This window comes from Pelodiscus sinensis, chromosome 1 (genome assembly GCF_052426305.1).
Source record: "Pelodiscus sinensis isolate ZL-2025 chromosome 1, ASM5242630v1, whole genome shotgun sequence".
Lineage (NCBI taxonomy): Eukaryota > Metazoa > Chordata > Testudines > Trionychidae > Pelodiscus > Pelodiscus sinensis.
The window spans coordinates 326,201,547-326,213,850 of record NC_143052.1 but is presented as its reverse complement, the minus strand read 5'-3'; the positions used below and the strand labels follow the sequence as shown (position 1 = coordinate 326,213,850).

The following is a 12,304-nucleotide window of genomic DNA, read 5'->3' as shown; positions in this document are numbered from 1 at the left end:
AGGGAGACAGGATTTGAACAGGGTTTCTTTACCTTCCAGATGAATGTCCTAATCACTGGATTTAGAGAAATTCTCATTCTTTCATGAGCTGAATTAATTTTCATTATTTGAAAACAAAGTGGAAAAGCTTCAAGAAGAGAGACTGAGAGAGCCCATCATCAGAGTATCCCAAAGGACAGCGGTTAAGACATGGTGGGAACTTAAACCAGGGTCTCTCACATACTGGGGTTACTATGCTAACTGGGTTAAAGGTTATAAGGGAGGTTCTCCTCCACCATCTCTCAGCTATTTTGTGCAGATTAGTTAGGTGTGTAAGGAGTGTGGTTCCCAAATAGAGATAGGCACTTAACTCCATGTGAACAGTGGGACTTAGAACACATCCATTATATCAGCATCGGCTATTGGCTAGCTTAGACAAAGAGCTGCCTGGTGTGCTGGCTTTGGTGGAGCCCATTCTTAAATGTGTTATATCTTATCATGGTTTGTATGGAGGGCCTGGATTCCTAATTCAGGCTTTGTGGATTCCAGTTCTTAAGCCTAAAAGTTTAGCATTATAATTCTGAGTGTTACATGTGAGATCTAGATGAGTTAAAGTGACTTGGCATGGTGAAATGCTGTCTCCATTGACTGTAATAGCAGTGTTGCCATTGATGTCAATAATGCTAGGATTTCACCCCTGAAATTTAACCTTCACCCCTACCATTAATTCTAAAAGTGAATGTTCTGCTGCAGAATGCTTGAACACGAGAAAATATAACCAAATAATCCTTAAATTTATTGCTAATGCTCATCAATCTTTTTTTATTTTAGATTGGACAAAGTAAGCAATCAAGTATAAGAAGCACAGATGATCTCCATTTAAATAGCTTAAGTAATCCTCCACGACAATACCAGGTAAAAGATAGTTTAATACAACTTGCATTGAAAAAGGAGTAAAACCATCAGATTAAATATTTAAATACAAATTGTGGTATTAGTTATAGTGTGACTCCAAAGTAAATCTAGTAGATGTAAATCCAGAATAATTGCGTTGGGTGCATGATTATGGTAGAATGCTTCCTATACGCTACATTCTGAGTGGAATGTTTTAAAGGCTAATATGAAAAACAATTTTAGTCAAAGGAAAAGACTGATGTCTCAGTGATACCGTGCAAATCAGCAGCATTCCTTTTGGAAAAAAATCCAGGTCGTAAACTAATCCAGATTAATTTTATGTGACACATTTTTTCTTTCTTATCCCTCAAGAATTACAAATCTCTATCAGCTTAATTCCATATTCTTATGGTACATTGTATGTATTCTTTGCTTCTCAAGAGGTCCTCAGTCTGTCTTTAAGAGTGCACAGTGGAGAAGGAGTATGTTAGGAGTCTTAGGCCAGTCCACATAAGCTCCAGAAATCACTACAACTCCTGCACTTGGAGAAGTTCAAAGTCATTTCCTTCATATAGTCATTTCCCACATGGGGTGGGAAAGGGACAAGTAGAACTGGCTAGCCAAATAAGAAGTGATATGACAACACAGCACACTTATTTGGCAACATTTAGGCTATGTCTACACTGCAGAGCTTTTCCAGGATACCGAAGGTATTCCGGAAAAGCTCTGCCACGACCAAGGAACACGTCTGCTTTTCTAATTTTTTTTTTTGGAAAAGTAGACACATTTTTTCAGCATTCCTGTAAAACTTGGTCTATGAGGAAGAAGGGATGTTCCAAAAGAAGGTTATTTTTCCTGACATTTGGCCCCGAGTAGATGGGCCAAATGTTGGAAAAGCTTCTTTCGGAAGAAAAGCAGAAAAAAATACGCACATTGCAGTACACAATTTGCATATCTTTTTCTGGCTTTTCTTAGCCTTAGAGTAGTGCCTGCAAAGCCCACTTAACACAGGTCTGAATAGCAGTGTAGCTAGTGAGGCCTGTCTTAAGTGTGTAAAGATGTGGATATGTATCCTCCAGGCTCTCTACTCAAACAAACTGTACCTCCCTGTCTATGCTGCTATTTTAGAAGTGTAGTGTCCTGCTGCTTGCCTGCTAGGGGAGTGTTTTCCTGCCAAGGGTAAAGGCTCCAGCAGTGTGGAAGGGGTCTGGCAGTGGAAAAGGATTGGACACATCCCTGCTATGACACTTTTCCATGAGGCAGAGAGAGGCTCCCACAGGGAGGAAAGACATAGATACTTTCCCAACTACCTAGCCCCTGTCAGCTAGGCCCTGACAAATAGCTCCACATAACTACATACCAGTTCACTCAGAGTATGTCTAAACTACAGAGTTTTTTCGGAAAAATGGCTGTTTTTCTGAAAAAACTTCAATGATATCCACACGGCAATTGCATTCTTTCAAAAAAAAATCAAAAGAACAGAGGGATTTTTCTGACATTGGTTATCCTCTTTCTATGAGGAAAGAGCTCTTTCGGAAAAACCCATGTATGGACGGGGAAGGAGTTCTTTTGGAAGAAGAGGAAAGAGGAAAAAGCACAAGTGCCCTCGTGGCCATGCCATCAATAATAATCACAGCTTAAATGCAAGATAGCATCCATTCAGTGTGGACACTATCTTTCAAAAAAGCAGATCACTTTTTCCATGTGCTTTGGCAGTGTGGACACTCTCTTCGGAAGAAGTTTTTTTGGAAGATCTCTTCCGGAAAAGTTTCTTCCAAAAGAAGCCTGCAGGCTAGACTTAGCCTCAGAGTGGATACAGCCTGCATCTCACTCTGGCATGCAGTTACACATTCTGCTACACCTCAGTGCTAATGGTGTGTGGCATAGACATAGGCTAGGCATAGCTACCTCCCACAAAAGTGTATAGTAGCAAGTATGAAGATGGACTATTCAGGATCTCTTTCATCTCTGAGACAGCAAAACTTGAAAACAATGAATTCATTGTTTTTAAGTTTTTCTAGTTACAGATTAACTTGGCTACCCCTCTAAATCTCTGAGGGTATGTCTACACTACCACCCTAGTTCGAACTAGGGTGGTTAATGTAGGCAACCGAAGTTGCAAATGAAGCCCGGGATTTGAATTTCCATGAGGAGTAACGGTCGTTCGGAATAGGAAGCCTAATCCGAACTACCTAGTTGTGCCGTGTGTAACCGCGGGCACAGAGTCCAAACTAGCAGACATTTAAAAATGGCGGCGCCCAGCAAGATGCAAATGAAGCCCGGGAAATTCAAATCCCAGGCTTCATTTGCAACTTCGGTTGCCTTCATTAACCACCCTAGTTAGAATTAGGGTGGTAGTGTAGATATACCCTGAGAGAGAAAGCCTGCTGGTACTCTTGTTGGAGTAGTGTGACTCCCCCCCGATTGTAGGTTATACCAGAGGATACAGTCTAGCCCAGAATGTGATGCCTTTGGAATGGCCAATCAAGTTATGATGGGCTGATGGCTATTAAGAACTTTCTCCATGAATATTAGGCTATGTGGTTTTTTATTTGGAATTTCTGTATTATTAAAATATACCACGGTGTCAGCTACATTGCAAACATGGTTATGTAATGATGCCACTGGTACAATCATCTATGTGGATTGAATTTAGTCTACTTGATTTAAAATATGAGCCTCTACTTCCTAAAGCACAATGGCTACGTCTACATTGGCCGCCTAATACGGAATAGGCATGCTAATGTAGCACTTGGGAAAAGGCAAGTTTTTTTGGAAGATCTCTTTAAATATCCCCCGCGGCATTTGCATTTTCATGGCCGCCGCTTTTTTCCGGCTTGCAGATAAGCCGGAGAAAAGCGTCCAGACTGGCGCGATCCTCCGGAATAAAGCCCTTGAAAGTAGGAATAAGAGATCCTCCGGAATAGGGCTTTATTCCAGAGGATCGTGCCAGTCTGGACGCTTTTCTCCGGCTTATCTACAACAAGCCGGGAAAAAGCGGCGACCATGAAAATGCAAATGCCGTGGGGGATATTTAAATCCCCCGCGTATTTGCCTTTTCCCAAGTGCTACATTAGCATGCCTATTCTGTAATAGGCAGCCAATGTAGACGTAGCCCTAAGGTCTGTTAGAATTGAGGTTTCATCAGACTCATGCATCTGTCAATATGGTCTAGTTACTAGAAAGAGACCGAAATCATACTGGATTCACATGGAAGTACAGTTACATCACATTAAATGTTAGAACCAAGCACTTCAGGAAATTTTCTCAGTCTGGCGTTTGAAAGCATAAATAATGTAGTATAATGAAATATTGTGTGGAAACAATATATTTATTGCAAAGTTCTTTAGGAATTAGTGCTGATTAAGGATCAGATCCTCAGCTGGCATAAACTGGTCCCATAGAGTCTGGTTTTGGTGTATTTTATTTTAATTGAAAATGTAATCATTAGTAAGATGTTTCCACTTTTGTCATCTTGTATATATACACATGTACTGGATAATTAATTTTCAGATTAATAGTCTAAATAAAAGTAGAAACTGTCATGTTTCTTTTATACATAGTAGGCCTTTAATCCTGGCAAATGTCATGGACTAAAGGAGTTAAATGCAAGACTAGCTTTACAGCAGCAAAATATTGGCAAAGCACGTGTCTTGGAATTTCAGAATCAAAGCAAAACAGGTCTAGCTCTGAATACTCTAACTCTTTTCTCCTTCCTCGACCTAGAAGATAATGAAGCGTCTCATTAAAAGATATGTATTGAAAGCTCAGATTGACAAAGAGAATGATGAAGTCAATGAAGGTGAGTTTAGCATATTGATCACCATTTCAAAGTTAATCACAAAATCAAAAGAAGCAACTCAAAAAAGATTATGAGGTTTTTGACTTGGAAGAGCATTTCCAAAAGTTTTTAGGACAATCACATCTCAAAGGCCTTGCAACCATGGCAAAATAAAAGTGATCACAATAGTAAATTATTATAAAACAGTGGCTTAGCCAGCATGGGATATTTGGGTGGCCCCCAACTTAAGATGGGCTGGCAATTCCAGGGAGGGCCTGGGAAGGCAGTAGGGATGGGTGTCCCTTGCATTCTTCATGGTGTGGATCACATGTATGCTTGTGGCAATGATAGCAATCCTGTACATGAAAAAGTATTACTGGGAACATATTTAATAGATTGTAGCTTCTTTTAATGTGATTTAAGACTCTAGCCAGCTCTCTGCATATACAGGCAGTCCCCGGGTTACGTACAAGATAGGGACTGTAGGTTTGTTCTTAAGTTGAATCTGTATGTAAGTCGGAACTGGCATCAGCCGCTGCTGAAACTGATCAGTTTCAACAGCGGCTGAATCTGGACGCCAGTTCTGACTTACATACAGATTCAACTTAGGAAACCCAGGCGTCCCCAAGTCAGCTGCTGCTGAAACTGATCAGCGGCTGATTCCAGGAAGCCCGGGGCAGAGCAACTCTGCCTTGGGCTTCCTGTAGTCAGCCGCTGGTCAGTTTCAGCAGCGGCTGACTTGGGGACGCTTGGGGCAGAGCAGCTGGGGTGCTGCTGGGTTGCTCCAGTAGTGCGGCTCCTTGGCGCTACTGGAGCAACCCAGCAGCACCCCAGCTGCTTTGCCCCAGGCGTCCTGATTCAGCCACTGCTGAAACTGACCAGCAGCGGCTGAATCAGGACGCCTGGGGCAGAGCAGCTGGGGTGCTGCCGGGTTGGTCCGGAGCGGCGCTGCGGGACCAACCCGGCAGCCCCCAGCTGCTCTACCCCAGGGGTAGGCAAGAAAAGCCTGGTCTGCTGGGGGGGAGCACTAGCTGCACCCTGCCCCCCCAGCAGACCAGGGAGACGGGGGTGGAGGGACCGCCCAAGTCCTCCACGGCTTTGCTCCGTCTCCCTGGTCTGCTGACCTGGGAGACGTGGAGCAAAGCTGCAGAGCACGCGGGCAGCGGGACAGTCCAGGCGCTCCGCGGCTGTCCCACTGCTGGCATGCTCCCAGGCTTTGCTCCCCATCTCCCTGGTCTGCTGGTCGGGAGACGGGGAGCAAAGCCGCGGAGCACGCCCGCAGGGGGACAGCTCAAGTGCATCCGGGCTGTCCCGCTGTGGGCGTGCTCCAAGGCTTTGCTCCCCGTCTCCCTGCAGACCAGGGAGACGGGGAGCAGCTTTTCTCGCCCCGGAGGATGGGGGCGGCGGACCGTGGCGCATCTGGGCGTCCCGCCACTCCCATCCTCCGGGGCGAGAAAAGCCCCGTTCGTAACTGCGGATCCGACATAAGTCGGATCCGCGTAACTCGGGGACTGCCTGTACTAGCAAATGGTTCTGCAGACCACCACACAGAACTGCTGCACTTCTTCTCTCACCTTTCTCCATCCATAGATATGCATTGGCCCTGCCTTTTTGGGCAGAATATTGCCTCCTTTGTACCTGGAAAGTTAATGTAGAGCTATGCCTCTGTACTAAAGTTCTTTATCTGTGGTTCAGGAGATGATGCAGATAAAGATTATGGCTCCTCTACAAATTTAATCAATGTATGTTATTTCATTCGGGTCATGAATTAGCCACCTCCACTTAAGTGCCAATGTGCACAGCATTGTGGAGTCAGAACAGCTTCTCCTGCTGACACAGCTACCGATGTTTGTGGGTGTTGAAGTAATTAAGCTGAGAGGAGAGCTCTTTCCTGTCATCTTAGGTCAGGTCTACACTGGCAGAGATAAATTGATGCAAGATACCCAACTCCAGTTACTTGAATTGCATATCTGGAGTCAACATACCTTGCATCAATTTTCTGGGGTGGCCCCATAGCAGGAGGTCAATGGAAGAAACACTCCTGTTAACTTCCCTTACTCCTCATGACAGAAAGGAGTACCACTTTCGAGGGGGGCATCCTCAGCATTCAGTTTATCAGGTCTTAACTAGACTCACTAAATTGAACCACAGAAGATTGATCAATGGAGTGTCAATCCTCTGATAAATGGAGACAAGGCCTTACAGTGGCTATATGAGAGAGCTTAAAACTGCACATCAATATTGGTTCAGCTGTGTCACTGTAAACTCTCTGATGTAGCCATAGCTATGGAGAAATGCAGCTCAGCAGTATTTAGCTCTTCAGGTGCCTCTGCCTATTTGCCAATGATCAAAAACATGAAAGCTTGTCATCTGTTTGGGTGCACCGCAGAAGGGAGAAGGAAAAAGCTGGCTATCACAGCCAGCCATTGTTTTTAAACTAGTGATATTTTAATGGAAATCTAGTATACTATTTCAGTTCAGAGCCAGGTTCTCTTTCTTTAAGCAGGAAACATCTATCTTCTAATAAATGGGGTTCATTTTCTTATGCACAAGCCTGGTTCAAAACTGTTCTTAAATAAATCAGTTTTCTGATAAGATGACACTGGTAGTTTATTCACAGACATTCATTCATGGAATTTGTTACAGTGGTGTTAAATCAGGCATGTTACATCAACATTAGTTGATGTATCTCTTTTATAAAATAAAATATTTCAAATTGAGTTAATATCGCCCTTTTCCACAAAAGTACAACACTTCCCAAAGAATTGCCTCTGGAGAGAGTGAACTCCATAGGTTTTCTTTGTGACATTGCCCCCAATCATTCTGTGGTTGTACCCCCACCCCCCACCCTATGTGAAAAAGCTGCTGTTCTGCCCACAAATTGTGCAGAATCAAGGGAATCTGTGGAAAGAAATAGACTTCTGATACTTCTGGGATCCCCTGCTCCCTGTCAGCTGGCTCTGACATTCTTGGCACTAACATACCAAGCTCCTTGGCTACATGGAGCAGGATTCATATGCATGGAGCAGGTTCCTTCTTTGGACATATGATGTGTCCCCTATCACTCCCATATTCCTCATCCCAGACTGTCCCATCTCCTCATGTGGATCCTGACCTCAGAGAGAGCACAAGGCCATGGAGGCAGCTGAACTTCCTACCCTTTCTAATTAGACAGAGAAAATCCATGCACGTGATGGTCTAGCACTAAATTACAGTTACCATAAAAACTTTGATTATACTCTGCTTTTCTTTTGCTTCATAACTTTTAATCTTCTCTCTCCTAGGTGAACTGAAGGAAATAAAACAGGACATCTCAAGTCTCCGTTACGAACTTCTTGAGGAAAAATCTCAGAACACAGAAGACCTGGCAGAACTCATTAGAAAGCTTGCGGAGAAACTTTCAATGGAGCCCAGAGAGGAAGAAAGCAGGAGTTAACCTAAACATTCAAGCAACGAAGCAAAAAGTCACCCCTTCACTTCAAGCCATATTTATTCTCCCTTAATTTCTCAAGCTAAATTCACATTTTTATAATAGATCAAGAAATGAAATTATTCCAGTTCTAAAACCTGCAATTGGCTAAACCTTTACATAGCTGATTGACAAAAGAGTCATTTGAGAAAAATATATTTATTTTACTCCCTTTTGGAAAAATAATCATACGTGATTCAGTATGCAGTTTACCTCTTTCCAAATATACGCATCAAAGCTCAAGATGATCATCCATTAATGATTTAAACAGTTAGTTCTATAAATCAGAATTCCTCATGTACCACTCATCATATTTTCTGTTTCCTTACTTTAAAAAACATGCATAAGTATAATTGAATGAAATAGAAGAGAAGAAGGCATATAATGCCTAATTTCCCCCTCCCCCCCCCACACACACACCCATATCAAAATCCATTTATTTTTCAAAAGTTCCCAAGTACAAAAATCCCTTTCTGCTCAATTTGGAAATGAAATTCAAAGCAATGAATGTAATTTATTTTGAAATGTTTTCTAGTCATGACATCATGTGAGCTGCCTCCTTACCACTCATCCCTCTATTTTTTTCAACAAATCAGTACTGAGCTATCCTGCCAGGAAGAACTCCTTTCACAAAGTTTTATTGAAAAGCTATTGAGGAGGCCCAAAGCAAAACCTTCAATCCATCTGAATCTTGAAGAAGTTCTAATTTGTTTCTATCTTCTGAACTTCCCCAATTTCTGTAATGTCTTAATACACAGTTCTGAACATTCCCCAGTTTCAGAGGAGTTTACATCCATGTTGCTGTCACTTCCATCTAAGAAGGACCAAATCCTACTCTAGGGTCAGGGGTCTCAAACTCAATTTACCTTAAGGCCAGTGCCAATCCTCAAATTGCAGGTGCGTCTACACTGCAGGGCTTAACTCAAAATAAGCTACGCAAATTGAGCTACCTCAGTTATGTATCTTATTTAGAAATACCTTATTTTGACATTGGGAGCATCTACACAGCACTGATTTTGAAATAGAGCACTCTTCCTCCAACTTCCCTTACTCCTTGTACAATGAGGATTACAGGAGTTGGAGTAAGAAGTCCCCCAGGTTAACAGAATTTCAACATTATTTTGAAATAACTGCCTGCTGTGTAGACATGGACTAAGTTATTTTGAAATAATGCTAGTTATTTTGAAATAATATTGCTGTGTAGACGTACCCCTGTGGGCCAATAGGCACCCCTTCCGGACAGGACTCCAGGGGACAAGTAGGATGTATGTGTCTATGTGCGTTTCCCATCCCCACACATCTTGCAGCCCTGATGGCCATTGCACGATGATTTAAACCTCCCGCAACCACCACCCTCTCCCGGCACCATAAACAGTAGTGCAGCAAAACTAAAGCAGCTTCCAGTTGCTATCTCTGCACTGCTGCTGCCATGTCTATGTAGCCCCAGGAGAGGTGTGTGCAGAGCCATTCTGTCCATAGGACAGGTCAGCATGGCTGCCTCAGGCCCTGTGCCTTTGGGAGGCTCCACGATGGCCGCCTCAACTGTCCTATGGACAGGATGGTCCCTCATATTCAGGTTAGCCTGCAGGGCCCTGGACTGGCTGAGGCCAGCAGCAGCAGTTGGGCCTCCCCCATGCTCACTTGATGGGAGCTGTGGTGAATTGGAGATACACAGAAGGCTATTCAGTTTTGCCACCATCTCCCAAGCCAGCCTGAGCTGGGCCCACGGTGAAGCAGAGCAACCGAGCTAGCCTGGGAGATAGCATCTTCTCTACTCTGCTCCAATGCTGCTGCATCACTCTGCTTCCCTTCAGCTCCTGCCACTGCTGTGAGTATAGGGACGTGGGGATGACCCCTGCTGCCATCCTACACCAGGCGTACTGGTAATTCCTGAGGCTGCATTCCTCAGGTGAGGTGCTTGAGGGAATGGATATAATGGTGGGGGAAAGGGCAGAGCAGAGGCTGAACTTGAGAACAGAGTATGGATTCCCTTTCCCCCAGAGCCACAGGGACTCACGTGTCAGCTACCATGCATGGGACAGATTGTGGAACTACCCAGGTCATAGGTGGCCTGTGGGCCATGAATTTGAGACCCCTGCTCTAGATGATAACTCTTTAAGATTTGGGAAGATATTGAATGCAGATACGAACATCTTCAAAGTTTAAATAATGTGTTTAATTTGGGCCCATTTCTAATGAAAAGAAAAATCACCATTCGACAGTAATAGTTTTTAAATTAAACTTTGAGACACTCCCCCTCACTTTTTTTGTAGAAAGTATCATAACCTATCTTTAATGCTCACAAAATGTATTACAGATTATAGGGTTTAGTTTCTTGTTGAGTGGCTGAAAGATAATCTTGTTGGCCAAGTCATAATTATTTTGGAATAAGTACATGGCAGGAGTGCAGTTTCAGTCTTTTGTGCAGGGCAATCCTAGCTGTTACTAAGGTTACCCTTCCAAGAGTATATCAGCTTCGATACATAACATTTCTGTGATTCTGTCAAACTTTTTAGCTTTACCAACTCAGCTAGTAATGGAAAGTGTGGGACAAACTCTGTACTGCAGGCCTCAGATTCAGTGAACTCAGGGTTTAGAAACATTAAAGGGCCTCTCTCAGGGAGGAGAAGGAAAAGGGTTTTCAGAGGTGTCAGAACAGTGTTGTTATAATTATGCATGAAACCATTGTGGCTAAGGCTGGGGAAAATTGTGGGACACACAATAGCCACCCCTATCCTTAATCACTTGCCTTAGATAATTAAAAAGCATGATCTCATCTGCAGTATACCCTATTGTGAGGATAGGGGGTACTGCAAACATTGAGAATGCCCTTGTCTATTTGTCTCAGGCTTTACGGCCTAGATTTTATATTGACCAGTGAACCTAAAGCAGTTAAGGTTTTGACTCCCATTGGAAGTCAATGGGAGTTGGGCACATAAATCCTTCACGCCCTTTGAAAATCCTGGCCTATATTTAGGCCAAAATTAGACTTTGATTTTGAGTGTCCAACTTCAAACACTTTGGGCCTGAATTCCAGAGATAATTATTAGCATTTCCTACTCCAGTTTCAGCTCAACGTGCTAAGTTCCTCTAAAAATCAGGCCTAACTTGTCCAAATCAGGTCCTCCAAAATTCACACGTGCTTTTGAAAATATGTCCGGTAGAATCTTTAGATAACAATTGAAACAGAATTCTCCTTTCAATGTTAGAAACTTCTTGATGATGTTCTGTCTAATTTACAATTTGGATATATAACATGTAATATTAAATCATGATTAAACCTTGAAACTGCATAAATCTAACATGAGGGAAATGTTTAGAAAACAGATTCACAAAAAGACAAAAGCAGGCATTATTAAATATTTTTATTACAGAGGGCAAGTGGACACTGTAAATGTTTCATCCCGAATTTTATCTTTCCTTAAAACTGAAGGACTGTAATGTACATACTGTATTTCATGAACATATGCATACGGATTTTTTTATTCAATGAAGATATTTTATATGTGGTTATTACTGATGGAAGAATATTTTGAAGCAGAACAATGCCAAATGTAATGTGACAGACAGTGTAATAATTCAAATGAACACTATACCAAATACATTATGAGAGAAATTAAAATGTACCAGACTCAAAATACCTGTGTGACACATTGTCTGAACATGTTGATAACTTTGGCTACTTTTACTTTGAAGTCAGTGAGAAATCAAAGATGGTTGGAGAGTACAATTTGCTAGCAAACAATCATCTACCAAAAGCAATTTAAATATCCCCCAAAGATTTTCCCTCAAAGTAGCTCACTTGTTATACCCAATCTGTTCTCCTCAGGTATGGCTCTCCAGGATAGCTAAGAAATTATAGTACATCAGTGCAGCCTTCCAATAAATGATTGACATAAGCAGTATTCTTTCCAAAGCAAAGCACCCTTTATTAGTGCAAACACAAATCCCTAACACAACAGCAGCCCTTATTGATGGGGCTATAAAACACAAATCCCTCATAGCAAGCTGAGCGCCCCAAACCACATTGCCTCTCATCTGGAGTGATGCTAAGTGGTGATGCACCACTTTAATCCCAGGCTGCTGACAGCTGTTGGTAGCAGTTCTTAGATGCTCTCCCCCTGGTTTCTTCTTCTCTTGATCTTCTTTCTCATGCTGCACTAAATGAGCTGACTGAATGG

At 42.7% G+C, this 12,304-nt stretch overlaps 1 protein-coding gene across 2 annotated transcripts in view; it reads left to right on the top strand.

Annotated features, from left to right (window-relative positions):
* TRPC6 (transient receptor potential cation channel subfamily C member 6) overlaps positions 1-11,909 on the top strand; it is a 158,128-nt gene extending 146,219 nt beyond the window's left edge. Inside the window, exons 10-12 of one of the 2 annotated variants that reach the window (XM_075919281.2) lie at positions 811-894; positions 4,603-4,675; positions 7,939-11,909. In XM_075919281.2, coding sequence (XP_075775396.1) covers positions 811-894; positions 4,603-4,675; positions 7,939-8,090 — 309 coding nt within the window. In that variant the 3' untranslated portion in view covers positions 8,091-11,909. Of the gene's footprint in view, positions 1-810; positions 895-4,599; positions 4,676-7,938 lie in introns of both variants that reach the window. The other variant, XM_075919280.2, reaches the window with a different exon arrangement.
* Positions 11,910-12,304: the final 395 nt, after the last annotated feature.